The sequence below is a fragment of the Notolabrus celidotus genome, chromosome 1, assembly GCF_009762535.1.
Source record: "Notolabrus celidotus isolate fNotCel1 chromosome 1, fNotCel1.pri, whole genome shotgun sequence".
Classification (NCBI taxonomy): domain Eukaryota; kingdom Metazoa; phylum Chordata; class Actinopteri; order Labriformes; family Labridae; genus Notolabrus; species Notolabrus celidotus.
In genome coordinates, this window is record NC_048272.1 from 21,576,189 (window position 1) to 21,598,246 (window position 22,058).

At 43.0% G+C, this 22,058-nt stretch overlaps 1 protein-coding gene across 1 annotated transcript in view; it reads right to left on the reverse strand.

Annotated features, from left to right (window-relative positions):
* Positions 1–1,016: 1,016 nt before the first annotated feature.
* The window catches only part of LOC117822908 (plasma membrane calcium-transporting ATPase 1-like), a 154,145-nt gene continuing 133,103 nt past the window's right edge, over positions 1,017–22,058 (reverse strand). The window contains 3 exon segments of the mRNA XM_034697862.1: positions 1,017–8,441; positions 18,370–18,552; positions 20,370–20,477. Of these exon segments, the coding sequence (XP_034553753.1) occupies positions 8,190–8,441; positions 18,370–18,552; positions 20,370–20,477 (543 nt within the window). The 3' untranslated portion in view covers positions 1,017–8,189.

A 22,058-nucleotide genomic window follows, 5' to 3' on the forward strand; every position in this document is an offset into this window, starting at 1 on the left:
TCAGCCATATGTATGCTAACAGTAGCTAATTTACAATGTTGTTAGGCTTTAACTAGGCTAGAGTCGCCAATTTAGCCTGTTAGTATGTCAATATTTGTTCATTTACAAAGTTAGTATCTTCATTAAGCCCCTTGCATGCTAACATTTGTTAGTTTACTATGTTCACTAACTTATTTTAGCCTGGAAGTATGCTAACATTTGCCCTCTCTCCATGTTAATGCTCGCTCAGCACTAAACACAAATGTGCCGGTGAGACAGGCGGGAATGTTAAAAGTTTTGCAGCTTTTTGGTCGTAAAAAAAGTCATCAAAGTTATCGATGATTTAAAATCTGGAGATCACTTCAGTAGCCCATGGATCGAAGAGGTGGGCAGTTTCAGGTCTTACACCAGTTTGTAAAAAAGGTAAGAAATGTAATCTAGAGAGTCCGGTAAATAAATATAAATGTTCTATATTTGGTCATGGCTTTTCAAACTGATGTGGAGTTGGTGCTTGAACCAAACAAAACTGAGGCTGTTCTGCAAAATATCAAACACAAGGAGAAACATCCTCAAAATCTGAGGCGCGAAAACTACTGGAAAAGATTCAGCAAACAAAATACTTGTTTTCTGCACGACATAAACAGTCTCCTGGAAAAACCTGAATACACGCATCGACCAGGTGATGTTAAAGAAGCTTGAGAGAAAAAAACACTCCTGTCCGTTAATGCATTTACACACTGGTTACATAAATCACATAATTTGACGTCTTTTAGCCCAGAGTCGCATAAATAAACGGTTTCACTCAGCAGATCTGCATTCCCAGCAGTTTTCAGAAGGTGTTGAAACATTCAACCCTCCATGTTGTGGAAAATACACCAAATATGAAGATAGATGCAGTATCTGTGTAAGTGTGCAATGCGTAGAGGATGATTTACGTTAGCCTAAGTTTGCACGAATACTGAAAACAGAGGGAAACTCCTCGCCTGCCTTTAACAGAAGAGAAGAGAAACACATTCCCACGACTCCAAACTCACTGGTTCACATGTTTTATGTTGTTTATTGTTCAGGTGTAAAAATGGAAAACTGAGGTGGACAAATATTTGAGTTTGGCAATTCTCGTGGTGTCTTGAAGTGTCGTAAGAGTGATAGTGTTGTTAGGAGCTTCGTCAGTACCAATTAATTTATGCTAAAGTCTGATTTCATCTCCTTGAGTAAAATTTGTGGATAAATCAAGACAAACTGAATTTTTTGGGGGCTTTCGACAAGATGGAAGGATTTGAAGATGTCACCTTGTCCTGCCATTGTACAGACAAAACCATATATTGATCAATCAGACAAAAAGTCGTACAAACGTGAAGATTAATCAATATACTTGAGATAGAGAATGATCCCGGTGGAAAATTTTTACTTTAACATCCCATCAGCCAAAATAACCAGCCAACGCTGGGCTCTATTTTGGACACAGATGTTCACAGATGAGCAACAGAAGCTGCATTATCCTCCTGAGTGTATCAGCAGGAGGATAATGGATCAGGGGATCAATGGATGTGACCGGTGAGATGATGACACCTGCAGAGCAGAAGCCTACCTGAACAACATGCTGAATGTTTCAGGCCTGTAAACTGTCATCGTCTCCCTCTTCCTCTCACTGCGCACATGAGTGGGTGATGATGAGTTCGGTGAACGTCTGTAAATCTCAGCATCAGTTTCTCAAGAGAGGGTGATGGAAAAAACAGTGAACGAGCGGCGGACAGTTTTCGTTTCTGTTATAATGAAACGATGGGGGAAAAAAAAATCATCTTTCATCTATCCATCCATCAGAAGTCACACAGCTTTAATTTCCTCAGTGTGTTTCACCTCACAGTGCAAATACATGTGTGTGTGCATGCGTGTGTATGTGTATGATGTTGCATGTGTTGGGGCGTGTATTTGAGATTCATCTGGAAAAACAAGCCAACATTTGGGGATGTTTCATTCCATACTAAAACATGCAGAACACAGAACATTGAACACATATACTGAACAGTTAGTTTTATCCAAATGCAGTTTCTCTTTTTTTTATCTCTTTTTGCACAGAGTGGCTTTAGGCTACACAGAACACGACAGAACCAATCGCACCAGGTTGGACATATTGCTTTAAACCACCAAATTTTGTATATATGTCATGCATGCCACATAGATGATATTATGTTTATACAAAAATAACACCAACGCCTATTACTGTGTATCATAGTAATTACAGAAAACAAATCTTTTTCAGTCTTTTTTGCGATGAAGTTCAACTGAGAAACCATATATATGTCTATGTACTTATATCTAATATAAATAGGCACATATATGCATACTAGATATAAATATATAGAGATAATATATATAAATATATAGATATATATGTTAAGTGGTTATGACTTTTCCAACTGTGATATTCCAGTTCGTTTGGACCTTTTTTTAGATTGTGAATCTTGAAGTGGATGTAAAGGTTCTGCAAATAATTCCTTAAAAATCCGACGACGGGAAGCTGTTCTGAGAAAAGGCAGTGCTCTGAAGAGGAAGTAGTCAAAATGCAACAATGACTGGATAAGAAGCAAGTTCTGTCACCGTACAGAAGTCCTGCTGGAAAACTGTGGCAAACTGAGATCCTCTAAACTCCCCCCAAAAAAACAACAAAGGAACCTAAAACCAGGTGAAGAGTTTCAGTCCGCTGCTGAGTCTCGTCCGGTCTGTCATTTGTTAAAACCAGAAGCACAAACAGGCCTGGAGCGTCTCTGATGGCGAGGCTGTACTGTGCGCCTGGCATGAGACGTGAGGGCAACCAGTCCAACCAGTCCAACAGACAACCATCCTAACCACACCAAGGCTATGGTGAGTACAGAGGGACATATCCAAGCAGGAGGATGGGGAAGGGAGCATGTGGCGGTAAACTCTCTAACAAACTTTTGTGCAGAAGAAGAAAGAAAAGAGGAAACGACTTTGGCAGAACATTCTTAAAGCTTCGCTGGGTGATGATTGGCTGATTGCCCCCTCTCCCATTTCCTGTCACGGACACAGACAGCAGATACACTTCATTCACTTATATGACAATATTTACATTGTACTGACTGGAGAAGATCAGGTGTTCTGTCAGATTCACTCGACAAAACAAAGAAGCGTCATAATTCAGGAGGTGTGTCTCGTTCAGAGCCTACAGACACACCGCAGAAAGAGGACGTGATGTCATGAGCACTTCAACAGTCCTGCTCTCTTCCTGAACTTTGCAGTTATAGAAAATGGCGGTGAGATCTACAGCTGCGTGTCCTGGCACTGACTCCGCCTCCTTTGGTATCAGGTGCTTCATGACCGAATCAAACATTAGGAAGGACACCAAAAATGTGCCTTACTCCTCCTTCCTTATCTTTGAATTTAGACGACACGACTTGTGATCCAGGGCTGGCCCGAGACATTTTAGGGCCCAATGAAACCCCTCGCCCCCCAGGGTGCAAAACAACGGGTTTGAAGATTGAATTAAAGCAAAATGTATAATTATTGTAAAGCTTTTTGGGATGGGTAGCTTAAAAAGTCTAAATAATATATATCTTTAAATACTGAGTTAACAGGGGTTCTAAAAAGTGTAAACATTTAGTTTGGCAGAGTTTTTTGTTGGTCCACGAGTTTGTTTTTTGCAAACAAGATATAACATAAACTTAGATAACACTAAAACTAGCTACATGTCTAAAATAAATGGACGTATCCTCTTGTTTTTAAAGGGAAATCAACGAAGAAGCAGCTTAAATTTGCATTCTTCTTAATGGCCAGCAGAGGGCGTTTGGAGTGGCTGCAGAAACACGCAAGATTATGCGAAAATCAGACTTTCAGTGGATTTGAATCCTCAGGAAACATCTTTCTATCACATTTTGGGTCATGAACACAAGTTTTAAGTCTTATTCTATAAAGCAACATGCAAAGTTACTTCATCATGATGCATTTAGAGTGAAATCTACGACCAGTGTTGGAGACAAAGTTAAGTTATAACACCGTCATCCAGGCGTGGTCACATCTGGTCCCAGAAAACCAAGATGGAAACCACCAAAATGCTTCAATCGAGACTTTGAGAGGGGTTTATGGAAAAATAGGGGAAGTTATAGTACCTACACAGTCCACTCTGAGAAGCAGATCCAATCACGCCTCAAACATTCGTTGCACATTGGTTTGAGGAGGGCTTTTTATTCTTGGCTCGTCTTTTTAGGCCTCCAGTCTTGGGGTCTTAAAGCAACACATTGGTTTATTTAATGACTCGGGCCGGCCAGGCTTTGATCCTCAGCTTAATTTTCTAGATTTGGTCCATCTGAGGGGTCACAAACCTTTGCCACTTTGAAAAGGAGGCAGAGCCAGAGGTGTGACGCAGCTTTGCTCCTATTTAAAATCACCAGCTCCGACATCAGCCAGCTAAAAAACACCAATCCACTCACTCAAAGAAAATCAGTCATAGTAGCTTCAAAGTACAGAAACAAAGAAACCCAGAGGTTGGATAAATAATTATACACTCCCATTTAATGTTTGATACAGTTAGCTGTATTCACGTTGCATTGGCTGCGATCTAATGGAGTTGGATAACTGCAAAATCACATAGCGTGTAGTGTATCACAACATCTTAGATAAAGTGAGTATACTCGTTTAAAAGGGGGCTGATGAGAATTAAATAGTTGGAATTCCAATTGAACGGCCGACAGGAAGTAAACAAGTCACTGCAGGTTTCTGAGCCCTAACATCAGGTGACCAAGACGACACACGTGGCATAAATATTTAGAGAGCTGTAAAAAGACAGAGTCCACGTTAGATTCATCTCATTCATGTACTGTACTGTCACCAAACTCTTCAGCCTATACATATATATTCATATATTTCCAAAATATTAAAAAGTACTTAATATAAAAATACAGAAGAATTGTAAAAAATGAGCAAAACATTGAATTTTATATGAAAACCATGCAAGAAAGATTCCCCATTTAGTTAAATAGTAACTCTAAGATTCAGGAAAGCAAGGGAATGAAAGGGAAGTGGTCGGATGAGAGAAGCGCAGGCGAACTGCCACCCACTTGCTTTTCATGTAAACATTGTAGAGGTCCTTTAAAACTTGGTTCGGCAGTGACGACTGAAGATTTTCTCCTTGCTTTTTGGTCGTGTTTGGAGTAAAGGGCCGGGGGGAGGAAGAGGGGAAAGGTCGGGGTGGGAAAGTCCAAAGGAAACCTTGATAACAATGAGATAAAAAACAATACAGACAACCTATAAAATATGGCTCTGAGTTACATAGAAAAAGCTCATCAGAGGGGAGAGGAAGAACCTAGTCATGACAGAAAAGTTGGAAATATGGCAGTAGTAGCACATTACTTCAATAACGTGTCCTAGTTCAAAGATAGCTTGATGGCTGCTAGTCAGACTAAGAGGGGATTAGACGCATCACTGCCTCTGATTGGTAGATGATTCCCTCTTCTTTTAAGACAGTAATCTGCGGACAACGGCAGGCAGGAAGTACTGAGCGGCTGATGCACAGTGGATTTAACTCTACAGGCCAACATCATCAGTCTCCCATAAACCCCAGCGTGACCGCCGCAACGACGACTGTTAATCAATCAAGGCAGGGCGGATAGGGATGATGATCAAACAACTTCTCTGCTGCCAGCTGTGCAATGTCACTGACTGAGTTTCTGTTCCTAGAACTCTGACAAATACAGGAACAAAAACATCAGAATTGGTACTAAGATTTGTCTTCAACACAGAGAGACGGTCCAGGAGCTGTTCAGAGATCCATTAACCCCCCCGTCTGCAGAACTGAACGTCTCGCATTGTGACCCGAGACAGACTCATGGATAGTTTTTCAAGACTGGCAGTACGATTACATATGCAGACGATACAAAGGTGTATATGGCACGAGGAGAACTGGATTTGCTCTGGTCCAGGAAAGTATAGCAATCACAAGTCCAGATGATGTTGAAAAGATTCAGTCTAAGTGGTTTACTTCCCATTCCTATTGGTTCATTCATGACCAGACCTGGAGCTCACTGCGGAGATGCATCCTATCCAGTCTGGAGACATCTATAGTTCAACCAGGGAGAGCTTTGGGAGGTTTTTTGGCAGGAGGTAAGGGCTACCTTTGTTAGTCTGTGGAATCCAAAAGACATGTAGACTTGGTTGAAGATTTTGTTTCACCTCTTCGACCAAGTCATCCTTGGATTGCACTTTGTTAATCTAAATGGGTGACGACTCAAACAGGACTTAAGGACTTTGCCTACAAGGGGCTGAGACAACAGGATGACACTTCTCTTGTGGTGGCAGTAGTGTCCAGGCACAAATATAAAAGATGCAAACTTTATTCTTTTCATCGACCCGAGCTGTAAACTAAGTCCAAATGACACATTCTGTGTATCTGTGACAGTCCACTGGACGTTAATTTGGTCATTATGAGATCAGTAAAGTTGGGCAGTGATTAGCGGGAGGGTCTCACCCCACAGTGTCATGGTCAGATTTGGTCATTTGTCGTTTTGATTGGTTGTCGAACTTATTTTGTTCACTCCCGACATTAGGAAGAGGAAGAGGGAAGCTATAAAAATGCAGGACAATGAACATTAAGTGGTCACCTTCATCACCTAAGTGTTGTGGTTTAATTTCTCTGTACATGTTTGTTAACGTCAAAGAAACGAGGACCAGATCAGGCTGACGCTTTGGGTGACCATGTAGAGACACTTCATCCAGTGATTGTGTCCCCATTTTATCAGTACTACCTCTGCCAGGCCACCAGCAAGTAAGGTGCCAATGGGAGTTTGGGAATTCCCAATTTGACCCCATGGGAGCAAAATGAAGGACTGCTCAGGCTGGTTTTACTGACCTACAACTGGGCCATTGCATCCAATAATTGGGATGCCACTTGGGAACTCTTGGGAACAAGAGAATCAGTTTTGGGTTTAAGGTTTGTCCTCCAGCCTAAGAAGCTTCACTATTATCTTGTTGGTCCATGTCTTTGGTCGTGGATCTGGGTTGAAATCTCCTTCTACTCTGTGATGTCACCAGTTGGTTTAAAAAGAAGGTCCTGTAATCTGTGCATGCCCCCCATCAGCTGGTTTGCGTTCCTTCAACAGTTTTGAAGCATGAGTCGAGTACTGGCAGGTCTGGTTTTGTCCAGTTGTGCTAACAAGAAGTCCAGTCCCACATCCAGGCAGTTAACCGAGCTCTGAACAGACTCTGCTGCAGACTAACTAACATATGGTTGTCTAAACAGAATCCCAAATATTCATTCCTTAATTATCATGCGACTCAACACGAATGGAACAAAACATGCATCCTACTAGAGGGAAAACATGACGCACGCTCCTGTTTCCTATCAACACTGTGGACGTACAAGGGGGAGGGGCAGAGAGAACCAGAACCCTGACTGGATGAGATGATCAGAGAGCGAGCCCTCTCTGGACGCCGCCGTGATAGATATATCTATGTGTAGTAAACATTCTGTCCTTCCACATGCAGCACAGCAGCTAAAGAAAAAGCGACACATACAGACACAATAAAGGGAAGAACATTTTTAACATTTGAACCTTGCAGACTGTAGTGTCACACTCACAAGACATTCTCAGGAGTTTGAATCAACCATTGATTAACAAGTGTAGGAGGTTTAAAAAACAAAAATAAAAGGTTACATTTTTGCATTTGCCTAAAAATGTTCTGATCACAAACCCGGCTGTTAGCTGGAGCGAAAGCGTATGTACATGAGAATCACTGCACTCTTTGAAAAGTTCGGTGCGGTTTTTTGAGAAGCGTTACGCAGGAATGAAAGCGAGTACAGAACACGACATGCTGCTGCGAGTCCCACAAAAAAAAAGATTGAACCCAACAAAGTTTAAAAGCTTTTAAAAGGATCATTGAGTAAAAAATATACATGAATGGACGAGGACAGGCCTTCCACGGGGGAGACGCTGGACTCCACCCTCTGCTGAGACATGTATGGTGGTGGTGGAGGGACAAACTTACAGGCAGAACGATGCCACAGTTAGTATGAAAAACACAACGTGGCAGCGATGACTGAGGGGGGTGAGCACGAGGTGAAGCATGTGTGTGCGTGCAGGATGAGAGGAGCGATGACTTCCCTCCTCGGCGACAGTTCAGTTGGTGGGATGACAGATGATGCTGATGGGGAGGAGGGACGAGGAGGAAGAGGAGGAGGAGGAGGAGGAGGAGAGAGGAGCTCAGATGGATAACTCGCAGCTGTGGGGGAAGGCGCTGGGCGGCTCTCCTCCTCCGCCCGCCCCAGAAGAGGGGCTGGGAAGGGGGTCGATCTCAATCTCGTCTCCAGTCTCCTCGATAGTGGGGATGCGAGCCTCCTCCTCGGACAGTGGGACGAACTCGGGATGGGCCATGAAGCTGTGGATGGAGCTACGGGACTCTGGGCTCTCCAGCCCCGCGTACAGGGAGCTACGGAACGCATTCACCACCTTAATCTGAAACAGAAACACAAAGACATATCAGAGGACGGCCAGATTCACAGCTTCAGATTCTGTTCAAATGTGACGTCAAACAGGCAGCAGGGGCTGATGGGACACATGGTGGTGGTGCGTCTGAATCTAGGCGGGGAAGTGCAAAATCACAAAATACAACAAAAACACGTGAAGACATGTCGGGGGAACCAAAAACAACATTTTCATAAAACAACACACAAGATCAAAAAACGGTCAAAATGAAGTCGCAATGCACAAAAATAAACTGCAACAAAAATCAACCAGCAGGCAACTTAAAACACGAGCACACATGCAAAACAAACACTTCTACAGAAGTCACTGCGGGGTGATTGACAGACCCTGTTCCTGGAGAGTCACCTGAACTATAACTGGTACTTCCCTTACCTGAGCCTTGATCTTTATGACTACACTTAACGTGACCCCAGAATCAGAATTTAACTTACCAAGAGAGCAGATTTTTACACCATTTACACAAGCAAACCCAAATAAGCAGGTTGTAAGTCTGATGTTCGCCCTGAGAGAGACACTCAACACTAATCCACACTAACACACTGATACCTCTCCTGAACATCGGTATTATAAGATAGATGTGTGAAGTATTTCTCAACAATTTTAGTACCAACAAAAGAAAATGTACGACATTTAAATGAAAAAATTATAAATAAATAAACATAAATACTGGCAGCTTCTTGAAAATAGCTGATTTTAGCACAAGTCATGCCTCAAGATCAATAGCCCCACATAGTTCAGGATTTTGGGGTGGCTGATTAAGGGGGGCCTGTCCAGAGAGCTGGCAATGAGCAGTCCTGTGCAGCAAAGTTTGTGTCCCCTTCCAAAGTTATCACCCTAACACAGAGGATATTTAACCTCAGAGCTTTTTTGGTTCAGACCAAGATCTGATGTTTTGTGACAGCTTGGTCACAAAAAATGAGCACGGCATCAGGAACGAAGGCCAAGAAGTCAAGATCAGCCCACAGAACATCAGCTGCTCTTAACGCCAGCCCCATATAGCTAAATGTGCACTCTAGTGAAACTGCTTTAGTCTGCCTTCTCCTGATGCTCTTCTTGCAACCTGCTTCACAACCCTCCTCCACCCCTGCTCCTCCTTTCTGCTTTGTCTAATTTTACCTGTGCCATATGCATTATCACTGATGCCGCTCAGTTCTGTACCCTACTCATTGCTGCTGGCTTGGCTTTTCATGTATATATATTAAAGAGAGAGGGGAGGCGTGCTCCCCCCGCCTCAGGCTTTGGCATTCCACGTAGGCACACGTAAGGGCAGGGAGATCCCAGAACAGAGCCATACCTCCAAATATAATTTGTTGCATGCAAATAATTGATTATTTTGATGAGACTTGTCCTGACTGAACAATCTGTGAAGGCAGAACTTTGTTGATTTTCTATTTTTGGGGATATTCCTTAAAATAAATCGCCTTAAATCACATTAATAAAGTGAGGCTGGTTTAGCTTAGTTGGTAGAGCAGGAGCCCCACATACAGATCGATACTCTGGCTGCTGGTCGGCCCTTTGATACCGTCTCTCTTCAGCTTTTCTTTCACTAAAGGCCAAAAAAACAACCTTAGAAATAATTTTGATTAATAAACAAAGAGTGTAAACAAAAAAACAATTGACATTCATGGAAAATGTGGCTCATGGGGGCCCTGCATTTCTGGCCCCCTCTTTACAAACTGTTTATTCATCCTTCATGGTGTTGGCACTCGTATAAAAAATGTTCAAACGATACCCTGCCCCAGTAAACAACACATGCACGGCACACACACACATACACACACACTTGGGAAAACAACAAACACATGCACACTGTAAAGTATTTATAATCACATTCAGAGCAGAGTCATTTTGTCCTCTAGCTGCTCTCCTCTCTTTGCCTTAAGTCATTTCCTCTGTCATGAATCCACAGAGGCTGCAGCTGATCACACTGATTTATACGCACCAGCAGACACTCTTCATCATAATTAATAACCCTGCAGTTCAAAGCTCTCTATTACTGAACCACAGGAGAGCTGCAGGCTGAGCACTGCAGCTTAGAGCATACATGTAACCATAACACACTAATACACACACACACACAAAGCTCACAAGTTAAATAGCTCTTGGCTTTTAAACCATGAGAGACTTGCTGAGCCTGACAGATTTAACCCTGCTCAGGATTAACCCGTAAAATTATCTTGTTGCCCAGGCTGTCGCCTCTTAGAAGAAAGGAAAGAAAAAAAACAACAAAGAAACTAGGACAGGGATTTTTTTCCCCTCCGAGTCATGAATCAGAACGATTCACGGCTTTCTCTCCGTTCTACTCGGCCATCAGTTGTGATCTGTCATCAACTCGTCAGGCAGCAAGTCACACAAGGGTTAATAGATGCGTGTTAAGAATCTAAATCTCCACAACATGCAGGAGGAGAAGCAGCAGCAGCAGCAGGCCGGATGGAATTGATGAAGGGTATTAAAAAAAAGGAAGAGAAGAAGATCAGGAAGGCTGCAGAGGAGGAAGGTGAAGATGAAGCTGGTAGAAACAGAGAGTTCACAGAGGGAGACAGGATGGTGTCTGCACATGAAGGTTTAACTGACCTTAGTCTTTATACGTATGATCTTGAAACTATGAATGTCTTCCTCTGTCTTTTATACCGTCTGACTTCCTAATCCATGTGTGACACTCAGTCAAAGTCTCATCTTGCTCAGTTTTGGTTGTTCAAATGTCATCTTTAGTACAAGTTTAAAACAAAATATGTGTTATTAGCTGTTTAAAACATGGACGTAGTCTCAGTGTTGTGACCTATTGGCTTCTGAAGAGATGTTATGAAGCTAAAAAATGGCCGTATTGGAAAGGCTGACTGACTAAGAGGCAGCAGGTGTGTGTCCAGGCTTTTTCGACTGGGGTGGCCAGCATTTACCCTCTCTGTCTTCCCTATCCTTCCGTTAATGACTATCACTGAAGCATCAAACAGCTTTTAAATGCTTGTGCCTCCTTTTGTGAAGCAAAACAGAGCGGCTATACCTTTGTAAATCTCCGAAACTCTATACGGACTTAAAAGAAAAAGTCACAACTAAAAGAATGGTTGACGAATCCTAAATAGTTGATTTTAAAATAAGTTCCTCCTCTGATAAGTCAAACAGCAAATAACTGCGTAGGATTTTAGGGTGGCACCTGGGATGGCCAATCAGATGCCAAGTGGGGGACCAGTGCCACGCCTCAAACAATCAGCTTACCACACCCCTATTTTATGCACAACTCAACCTAAAAAATTGTATTACAATGAATTTTTGTAGTAGGCTGTAAATGAGCATCTAAATTTGGGCTCTTATGAAGTCACCTTGGCTTTTCTAGACAGCCTCAAGTGGACACTTAAGGAACTGCAGTCTTTTACACTTGCTGCATGCTTTATATTAAACCAGAGGATACTAGATTGTTTCCTTTCTTTACATCTCTGTTAAAGGAACATGAGGTGAGATACATTTTTAAATATCTTAAAGAGTTTGATCTCTTTTGTTTGTTTCGCTGAATATCTGAACCTCTTGTTGTGGCTAGCTAATCCTGTCCTACTGCTGTTAAATATTCAATTTAAGATACTTTTTAATGGGCGCTTCTTTGGAATAACGGTCTAGACTTAGGACGATAGTGACGGCTACAACAGAACAGTTTGTCCTGATTTTGTTCGTCTGCTTGTGAATTTATGCTAACTATAGTTCCAGCTCTGATATTTACACTTATCTGTGACATTAGTTATTTAATGTTCTACGTCCTAATGATGTTTAACCAATTAGAAAGTCCCTCAGATGTTTCCGATGTGCAGACACCTGCTGATGACAGAAACACATTGAAGGTTTTAGTGTTGGTGAGTCATGCAGCGTTCAGTTTCATGCGGTCCAACAGAGAAACAAAGAGAGTCCAGCAGGGCAGCTCGGTGTTAGCTGGCCTCAGGTCACCAACTCACTGCCTGCAGTGGAGGAGGAAGCAGCAGCAGCGGCGGGGGGCGGGGCCCCGGCCGAGTTGGTGAGAGAGGTGGAGGAGCTAAGCCCTACGTGGGTGGGGCTAGAGAGAGTTTTGGCGGCAGTGGCGTCATTGTGCTGGCTGACGACGCTTGGCTGGCGGCGCAGGGCACCGGGCACCGCTGCCTGGCCCGTCTGGAAGGTATAGACCACATCCATCTGAAGGGGGGACAGCCACAACTCAGTGTTAGACCAGCAAAGAGACAGAGCAAGGAGACAGGAGAGGAAACAAGGAGCGAGGAGACACCTGAAGAGAGGTTAGAGAGAGTTTAGTGGTAAAGTGAGACAGTCTGGATTCAGAAGATCAGCGATTGAACAGTTTAAGAGCAGCACAAACCCGACAGACAGAAGAGGGAGGCAGGAATAACAGCAGCGGAGACGGATCCAGAGAGGTAAAGAGATGAAATTGCTGCTTTTATTTGAGATGAAACAGAGCAGCGCTGACATTTGTCGAGAGGCTGCTGTGTGCTGGAGCTGTCACAGGAAACAATGGCTGTATGATGACAGGAAATGGTTTACCTGCGATGTTTCTCTCCAAACATAAATCATCAACTAAACTTTTAAAAGGTCAGCCGGTTGTTTGGTGGTAAACAGGGTTTCAGGCAGACAACGCCTGATGCTCAGTCACTAACCTCAGTGTGCTTTTGGTAATGTGAGATATCGTATCCTTTAATCAGACGGACCTGATATACACCTGATTTTAAAATGTTGTGAGCATTTTGATGAGATGAAAGACAATAATTAAACTTAAAATAAGACGGAACTTTATTATTAGTGAATGAAATAAAAGAAAAACAGAAATTATATTTAAATAAGTGGAAAAACAAGAAAAATACTCCTTATTTTTCATTTGTTACTTGTATATTTTTCTTGTGTATCTAAAAACAGTAAGTATTTTTTAGGACGTTAGGTCGATTCAGGCGCCTCTTATGGACAAAGATGATATTGTCTGGTACATGCATAAAAAGGGTTTTGTATTCCTCTATCATTATTTTAAACATCTAAACTGCAATTAACAGTTCATCTTTGGTGAGTGAAGTTTTTAATAACAGCTAAGTTTGCAGAAGCTTTAAGGGCCTGTGTCCACCTGCAGATTTTTTTGAACCGCCAGCGTCCTAAAACTTGATTTCAGAGCACTTCTCACTGGCGCTTAATGTTGCGAGATTACAAAAATTGTCCCTCATAAAGTATTTTTTAAAATGATGTATTCTTAATATTTTCTTAAATTTAATACAAATTTTAAAAAATCAGTTCATAGAAATTGGATCGCAGCATCAGCATTAGCTCTAAACCTGGACATGTACCTCGAAATAACAAATGTGGTTAGTCTCTCCACTGTAGGGACCAGTACAAGCGTTGATAGAGTTGATATATATAATTATAAGCAGTTTCAGGTCCTATTAGTTTAATCATTAATATCAGAAGACCCGCACCTTCACGATTTTGATTGGACAGGACACTGACGAGGAAGCACTGTTCCCAAAGTTGAGTTAGTGTCAAGCGCTGAGAGTGCTGTGGCACAAAAAGGCTGAAGATGTGGAGGGTAGTTTTGTGTTTGGAGCGCTGACAAGATAAACAGGAGCTGCTAGAAAAAGAAACTCTGTTAGTGGACACAGGCCCTAAATCAACGGGTGGCAGGTGACAGGCGTTACAAATAATAACAAAGAAGTTACCGGTCCTCTTACTGATGGTCATGTGTGCTCCTGTGGGTCATATAGAGACATCAATATGGGTCTCAGTCTGATTCATTACTCCTCACTGGAGCTTTAATTCATATTTTATTTATTTATTTATTTAGAGAGATTCTCCGAGCGGCATTGTTTTGATTTTCTGCACCAAGAAGACACATTTCTAACAAATTTACTGCGATTCTTTTTCACAATGCATTTTTCAATTTAAGCAGACATTATCGACCCGCGCTGCAGAAGAAACACATCAAGATGTCGATAAAAAGAGGGGACGGAGAGGGAAAATTTAGAACACCATCATGAGGAGGGAGGAGAGTAGAAGAAGACGAGGAGAAGAGGTGAAAGCTGTCACTTAGCTTGGACTGGAAGACAAAATGTGAACATCCAGAAGCAGCTCTGATAGAACGGAGGGATGAAGGAGGAGACGGAGCAATGAATAAAGAGCCTTTGAATCAGGCTGAATGCACTCAGAGAGGAGTGGGGGACAGGAGGGAGAGGAGAAATGTGTTACTTGGAATGACTGATAAAGTTTCGTCAGCGAGGTGCTGCTTGTACCAATTATTCCCCCACTGTGTTTGACTGGCGAGGCGTTGAGCGGCGTATCGCTGCCCACCAGGATTAGAGAGGAGGAGGACAGGAAAAGGAGCGTGGAGAGATAAGAACCTAATTAGCTTGCAGCCTTTTTCGTTGCCTCCCCCTCCATTCCCTCCTCCCTCACCGTCCCGGGAGGACGGTACACTGATATTACAGATACATGGAGAGAGAGGAGAGAGCTTCCTCTTTGCTCTACAGCATGTCGGATGGACAGAGACAGAAGAGGGCGAGAGGTTTAGTCCTGCTCCTCCTCGCATCACCTCCTTCTTTTCAGGACGCTCTGCAGCTTCACGAAGACCTGCTGGAGATTAGTGTATGACGCCCTGTGCTTCAGTATCAGGGTTTGGACCTCTACTGGAACAAATCCTGCACCCTGACCATCTAATCAAGAGCTTCAGATCCCATCACGTGATCTCAATAAAAAGCCTGAAGTGCAGTCATCATATTCTTCTGACTGCATCAAAATGCCGTGATACCAAGACCTCTGTTAGATAAATAAAATGTATAAAAGCGTGATTTCTTCATTGTGAAGCTCATGTTACAGTAACAAGGAATCTGCAATTCATAGTTTTGCCCTTAGTGTCTCAAACTGCATCTGATCTGCCACCAGGGGGTGCCAGAAACACCATGCAGATGGACACAGAATAACTTTTAAAGAAGCTTTCAGCACTGATTGAAAAAGAGATATTTTCAAATCATTTATACATCAGTTTAGTTTCTTCTTCTTCTTCATTCTTCTGACCTGCACTTGGCTTTGAAGTTTTAATGCCTGACTTCAATCTGTCCTTTCTTTAAAAGGCTGTGGTTTCCATTTACTTGTATTTCAGCAGAGTCTGCATTCAGAGTCTTCCTCTGGCAGACTCTGATGGATGTGGGTTGGGAAAAATCTTTCTAAGATGTGGATTTGAAATAATAATGTTGAACCTTAAGCTTTAGCTCTGTTTGTGTCCAATGTTAGCTCGGTTTGAGATCTCTTTTTTGGTCTCCACCATCATTTTTTCAGTATCAACAGCTTCCTGTTGATGCTGAAAAACACCTCCTGCCCCGCCTCCTTTGGTTTCTCTTTCCTGTGTGTGTTTGAGTTTTTGCCGCAGCACATTTTATAAACATGCAAAAAATAAAAACTCATGTCTTGAAATCTTTCAGTCATCATCATGACAGGTGGACGACACTTGTAGAATTACATGGCTGCTCCGGATGCCGGAGCACGACGCATCAATCTCAACAGAGCAGATGGAGCGGGACAGGAAGTCAGGCACCAAAACAAAATGAAAACATCCGGTTAATTTTCAGAATGAAACACTCTGTGTTATCACCAGATTGTATTTCACTTATCTACAACAACAAACCGTCATGATGAGTGGAGCCAGGCCTGGAGTCAACAGGTCAGAGGTTTTCAGAGGACCAGAAAGACAACATGGATGAGGAGAGGAGGAGGAGAATCCTTGATTCAGTAATTACTGTGGGAAAACCTCGGTCACATGACTCCAGCTGTCCGGCGGTCCTGAGCACGGAGCTGGAGGAAGTCTGATGTTTTATTCTGTCTTTTAAAGCTTCAAAGCTGAAACCAGCTCCCTGCTGCAGCTGATAAGAGTCCAGATCTAAGACTAGAACTAAACTCTCTGAAGCAACAATGAGCTACAGATTTAGCTGATAACTTTCCAAAGGTTCACTTTTATCATCAAAATCTGCAGCTCCTTTAGATTAAGAGTACATTTAAGGATTGAGGACCAATACGGTTTGTTGTTTGTGAAGTAAATACAAACATTTGGTGCTCTGTTAGAATAAGAGGCAGCGAGATGTTTCATAAGTTAGTCTGAGGTTTGGAGACGAAGCTTCAGCAGAGGTCAAACACAGAAACTGAGGCGGGCACAGCAGGAGACAGAGATTAGATATTATTAATTCAGGAGTGTTTACCCTGCAGCACCAACAACAACCAGCAAGTCCACTGCTGAGAGGAAAACACCTGACCTCTCTGACTGACTGACTGACTGACTGTGTGTGTGTATGTGTGTGTGTGTGTGTGTGTGTGTGTGTGTGTGTGTGTGTGTGTATGTGTGTGTGTGTGTGTGGGAGCAGAGTCTTGGCTGCTGTTACTGTAGGTGGGTGTTAGCATCGAGGCTAATGAACCCCATAGGGACTGAATGGGGACTGCCTGTGGACATGCTAATGCTCTGTGAGTGCTGATCTCTGCTGTAGGAGGAAGGTAGCACACACACACACACACACACACACACACACACACACACACACACACACACGTACACACTCACACACATGCGCGCGCACACAGACACACACAGTAAAGTCCCAGACTGTGAGATGAGTCACAGGGGAAGGTGCTGCTGTTTGCCTCCAACTCTGACTGACTAAAGTGTAAAAATATCCAAGAAGCTTTTTGTCCCACGCTGGATGCCGTCTTTAATTTCTGTCTTTTAATAAAGTCGTTCTGTGCTGCAGCTCTGCAGCAGAGTGTGAAATTAACTTGTGTATGTTTGTGTGGGTGTGTGTGTTTGATGTTACCTCCACACACTCTGCTTTGGTTTAATTCCTCTGCAGCACGAGTGTTCGGCTGTTCGAGTCTGACATGGAGGACGTTGTGACTGGATAAGAAGCTGATTCTTTATTTCAGACGTTTGATATCCTCCCTTTATTTCCTGCACCTGAACCACAGAGCACCTACTTTGCTTAAAGGGTTTTAAACTCAAAAAATTCTATATTTCATATTTTATAACCGCTCTGAGATATTCATAAACCTCTTCTTCGCTTGTCCGTTTTTGCTGCAAGGGTGAACATTTTTTTCTCTGCTCACCGGGGGGCTGAGCTGCTGCAGAAACGAAAGTAAGAACTACACGGTGGAAACGAAACCGACTCTACTCCATCGTTCAGCAAACACAATCAAAATCAACCTGTGTGCATTTATGAGTTATTTAAATGTAGCTCATCAAACACCTGTTGTGTTAAAACAGATATCTGAGCCTTGTCCTGGCTCCTAAAAGGATTTTACGTCTCCTGCTGGTTGTTACCTTAAAATATGCATTCTCTTTTAGTGTCTATCTACAGGTGAGACACATTAGCACTTTCTGCACTGGAGTATCTCGTGCCGTTGATGGGGCTGCAGTGAGAGACCGGGAACCTGTCAGCTTACATGCACCGCCTGAATGGGAGGGTGAGTTTGTCAGGTGATGGAGCTGCCTGAACTCGCTGCAGGCGTCGCTCCTTTTATCAAAAACTTGTAGTGGCAGATATTAGAGCTAAGAGCAAACCTCTGCTTCCTCCTGCGTAAATGTGATTTGACTACCAGTAAGTGCGGCTCTCATAAACTGTCAGGTAGGATTATTCAGTGAGTGACGTCTCTTCTTCCTCTGCGCTCTTTTGTTCAGCCGATTTTTAGGGGGAATGAAGATGCAACTGATTCAAAGTCTTGAGTTTGACAACAATTCACCTGCAAAACAAACAAAGATACAAACAGAGTAATCTCCTGGATGTTTCTGCAGCTTTCACGACAACACATCAAGTTATGTCATCCTAGAAGCCTGAAAACCTTCAAACAGGAAGTTAAAATACAAAGTTTTAAAGTCAGTCCGAAGTTTCCGTGGAGCCTCGTGTGTCCCTGCTCGTACCTGTGTCTGGATGCGGTTCAGTCCTCTGAACCACAGGATCTGGCCTCTCCTCAGCTCCATCTCGGCGTGGTCGATCTCGTCTGCGCCCTCCGTCAGCTCCTCCTCGGGGATCTCCTCCTTTGTGATGCCGTGACCCGCCTCCTTCAGGAACTTCAGGTGGTGGGTGGGGATGGCCGTGATCAGCTGAGGGACAAATGCAGCGTCATTAAAAGGTCAATGCGCTGATTTTATAGATACAGGTTAGCTTTTGAATCTTGGGTCAATAGTTTGATGAGTTTTTCTTGTGGCTTCAGAGAAGACGACCAAGAAAACAAAAGATAGCCACGACACTGAACTGAGAAAAGCGTTAGTTGAGGCCACAAAGTCAAGCTCCGCCCCTGCTTTTAACACCAGCCCGATCAGCTGACAGCTCAGCCGATATCCTCTACGCAACCAAATAGCAAAGGTCAACCGCCTCCAACCCAGCTCCTCTCTTTCTGCTGTACCTGATTTTACCAGTGTCATTTGTCTCGTCACTGATGCTCCCTCTGGTCTTTGCTGCTGCTCTCCCCACCTTGGCTTTTCATGTTTGCAAACTGCTTTGCAACCCATCTCCACCCCAGCTTGCTTTGTTCTGTACCCTCTGTTTTTTTTTTGCTACTGCTCCTCCCGACTCTGCTTTTCATTTAAGCACATGAAAGAGACAGGAGGTGTGCTCTCCCCGCCTCAAGCTTTGGTGTTCCACGTATGCTCCTGAAATGGCAGGGAGCTCCCAGAACAGAGAGATACTGCCAAATATAAATTAGTACATGCAGATAATTATTTTTTTACGAGACTAGTCCTGACTGAGGTGTTGTATGAACACCTGTAAATATAGTCCCAGTCCTCAGGCTTTGTAGTTCCACATATTCACCTGGAAGGGCAGGGAGCTCCCACAACAGAGCCATACTACCAACTTATTTCCCGCAAATAATTACTTCTTTTGAGGAGAGTGGTCTTGACTGAAATATATACAGGTATTTACACCTGTTAATCCAGTCCTAGTCCTTAGCCATACAGCCAAATATAACTTATTACATGCAGATAATTATTTCTTTTGACAAGAGTGGTTCTGACTGAAATATATAAAGGTGCTATTAATTAAACATTTGTTAATACTGTCCTAGTCCTTAGACTTTGGTGTTCCATGTGTACACCTGGAAGGGCAGGGAGCTCCCAGAACAGAGCGATACCACCAAATATAACTTATTTTCCGTAAATAATGACTTCTTTTGAGGAGAGTGGTCCTGACTGACATCAGAGCTGCATTTCATCGTACTATCTATCTATTTATTTCTTATAGAACAATCAGGGATCAGATTTGTTTGCTCATATTTCAATTATAAATCGAGCCGAACCTCCTGCTGCGGCTTATTTTTCCACGTCTGTCACTTTCTCGGTCTGTTAGAAAAGAAACAATTTTACCTCTGAGATAAAAAAACAGACCTCAGATCAGCCTGTTTCTGTCAGCGCCTCTCTGTTCTCCGTGTCTGCCCTCCAACTGAACCCACCAGGCTCCTTAAGACTCAGCTTTTTATATATGTGTGCTTTATAAGCCCGTGTGTGTGTGTGTGTGTGTGTGTATGTGTGTGTGTGTGTGTGTGTGTGTGTGTGTGTGTGTGTGTGTGTGTGTGTGTGTGTGTGTGTGTGTTTGAGGGCATGCTAACAGGATCATGCATTTGATTGTCTGTTTTCACGTGTGTCCACAGAGGGACTAGCACGCAGGGTTTGTTTTACCTCCGCGTGTGTGTGTGCGCGTGTGTGCGCGTGTGCGTGTGTGTGTGCTCGTAAACAGGAGTTGCACTGCTTTCATGTACCAAGCTCATTACCATGGCGATGGTTGTGATGGCAACGCTGCAGTAGCGGAAAGCGTGACAAGCAACACAAGCATCCTCTGCTCAGTTTGTTCTCTCACTTCCTGCTCTGATGCAGTTCGTTCAGGACGTCACACCTGTGACTCTGACTCTGTTTTTTGGTCTCACCTGTCCCCACAGCAGCTCTCCCACGCCGATGAACACGCACCACAGCCACTGGTCGATGGTCAGAGCCGTGCAGGAGAACGGCTTCCCTCCGAACTGAACGATGATGATCTGAGGAGGAAACACACGGAGACATCAGCTGAGTCCTCTGACAGGAACCATCTGAGGATCTAAAGCCAGAGATCCTTCTGTGTTTGACTCAGTCATCCCCCTCTTCCTCTTCTGCTCTCTACTCTCTTAAAGTCACACCGACAGCTGAATGAAGGCATCAGATACAGCTGCAAACTTTGAGATGAATTCCCTTCACTCCAGAGAAAACAGGAAATTAATGTAACTGTTGTAACAGGGCATGCATATCCTCCTTGATGTGATGTACAGACCGGTGGAGGTTCATTCATTTGGAATATATCAGACATATCGATCCAAGATGGCGCCGCAGATGGCGACCTCGGTGTGGAGCTCCTCAGTATTATTGTTGTTTTTGTTTGTTTTCTTTGCCCTAAGCCACTCTACTCGCCTCACTTTTACCAGAGGTGAACTCATGTCTTTAAAAGTACTTCTATACCTTTCTTTGTATAGATAGTATTTTTATTTTATTTAGAATTTTAGATTAGATTTTAGGTTTCTATATTCATTGTCCTTACTGTCTTGTTGTCAAGTACCAGTGTTACAATCACCACGTCAAATTCCTTGCGCGTGCAAGCTCACGCTGCAATAAAGCTTTCTTGATTCTTGATACTGGTTGTATCTCTGTGTGTTTTCATGAACTCTGGGACTCTACCTGTTTTTATGGGATCAGGAATAAAAACGAGCTCACTGTGAGTAAAGAGAGTGAGGAGGAATATCTGCTAAGTAGGGAAACTTTGTCTGTCACTTGATTCTAGCTATCGGTTGAAATAGGAAGTTAGCTCCGCCCCCTTTAGCACCCTCGGCTTCACAATTAAATGTCCGCAAGCTCAACCTTGTTTGATGACGACAGACTGAGACCTCCAGTCTCACAAAAATGTGCATCTTGGGCACTCACATACATGTGATTTTGAAGCCTTAATTAAGTGTGCATTCTTGCGTTTGAAACCCGATCGTTTGCGTTTGGTGTGAACGGGACATTAGATGCAGCAAAAATAAGAAGCAGTGTAGATAAAGGAGCATTCAGAAAACTCCACAGCATGAGACAAACTCCTCATCTTCTTTGGTGGCATCTTATTATTTCAATCAAACATTTATAATCTGCCTATTTTTTTGTATGTAGATGACTTGTAAATACTAAAAACTTCATAACAAATAACACTTGTGCAGTTTTCAAGGCAGGAAAAGAGTTATTGTCACCTCAGATTTTAACATCTGTGTGATTGTATTATTTCTAAAGTATGGGAAATATTAAAAACTTTAAACCTCTCAGATCAGACTTTTAAACCTTTTGCCCTCAACTATAAAAATTCTGAATTCAAGATTTTCAGACATCTTAAGGATTTTAAGAGTGATGTATTTTGGCTTCACTGTTGCTCAAACAAGCGGAGGTGAAGAGGCGTGTCATCCATCCTTACGTACAGCCAATGATCGTACATCTCTATTAAAGAATATGTCACATCAGTCACAGGTTCCTTCATCACAGTTAGCACACATTTTATTTTTATTAAAGCTCACAAACACTGTCCTGCTATTGACAGCAGATCGTTTAATCCGCCTCTGAAA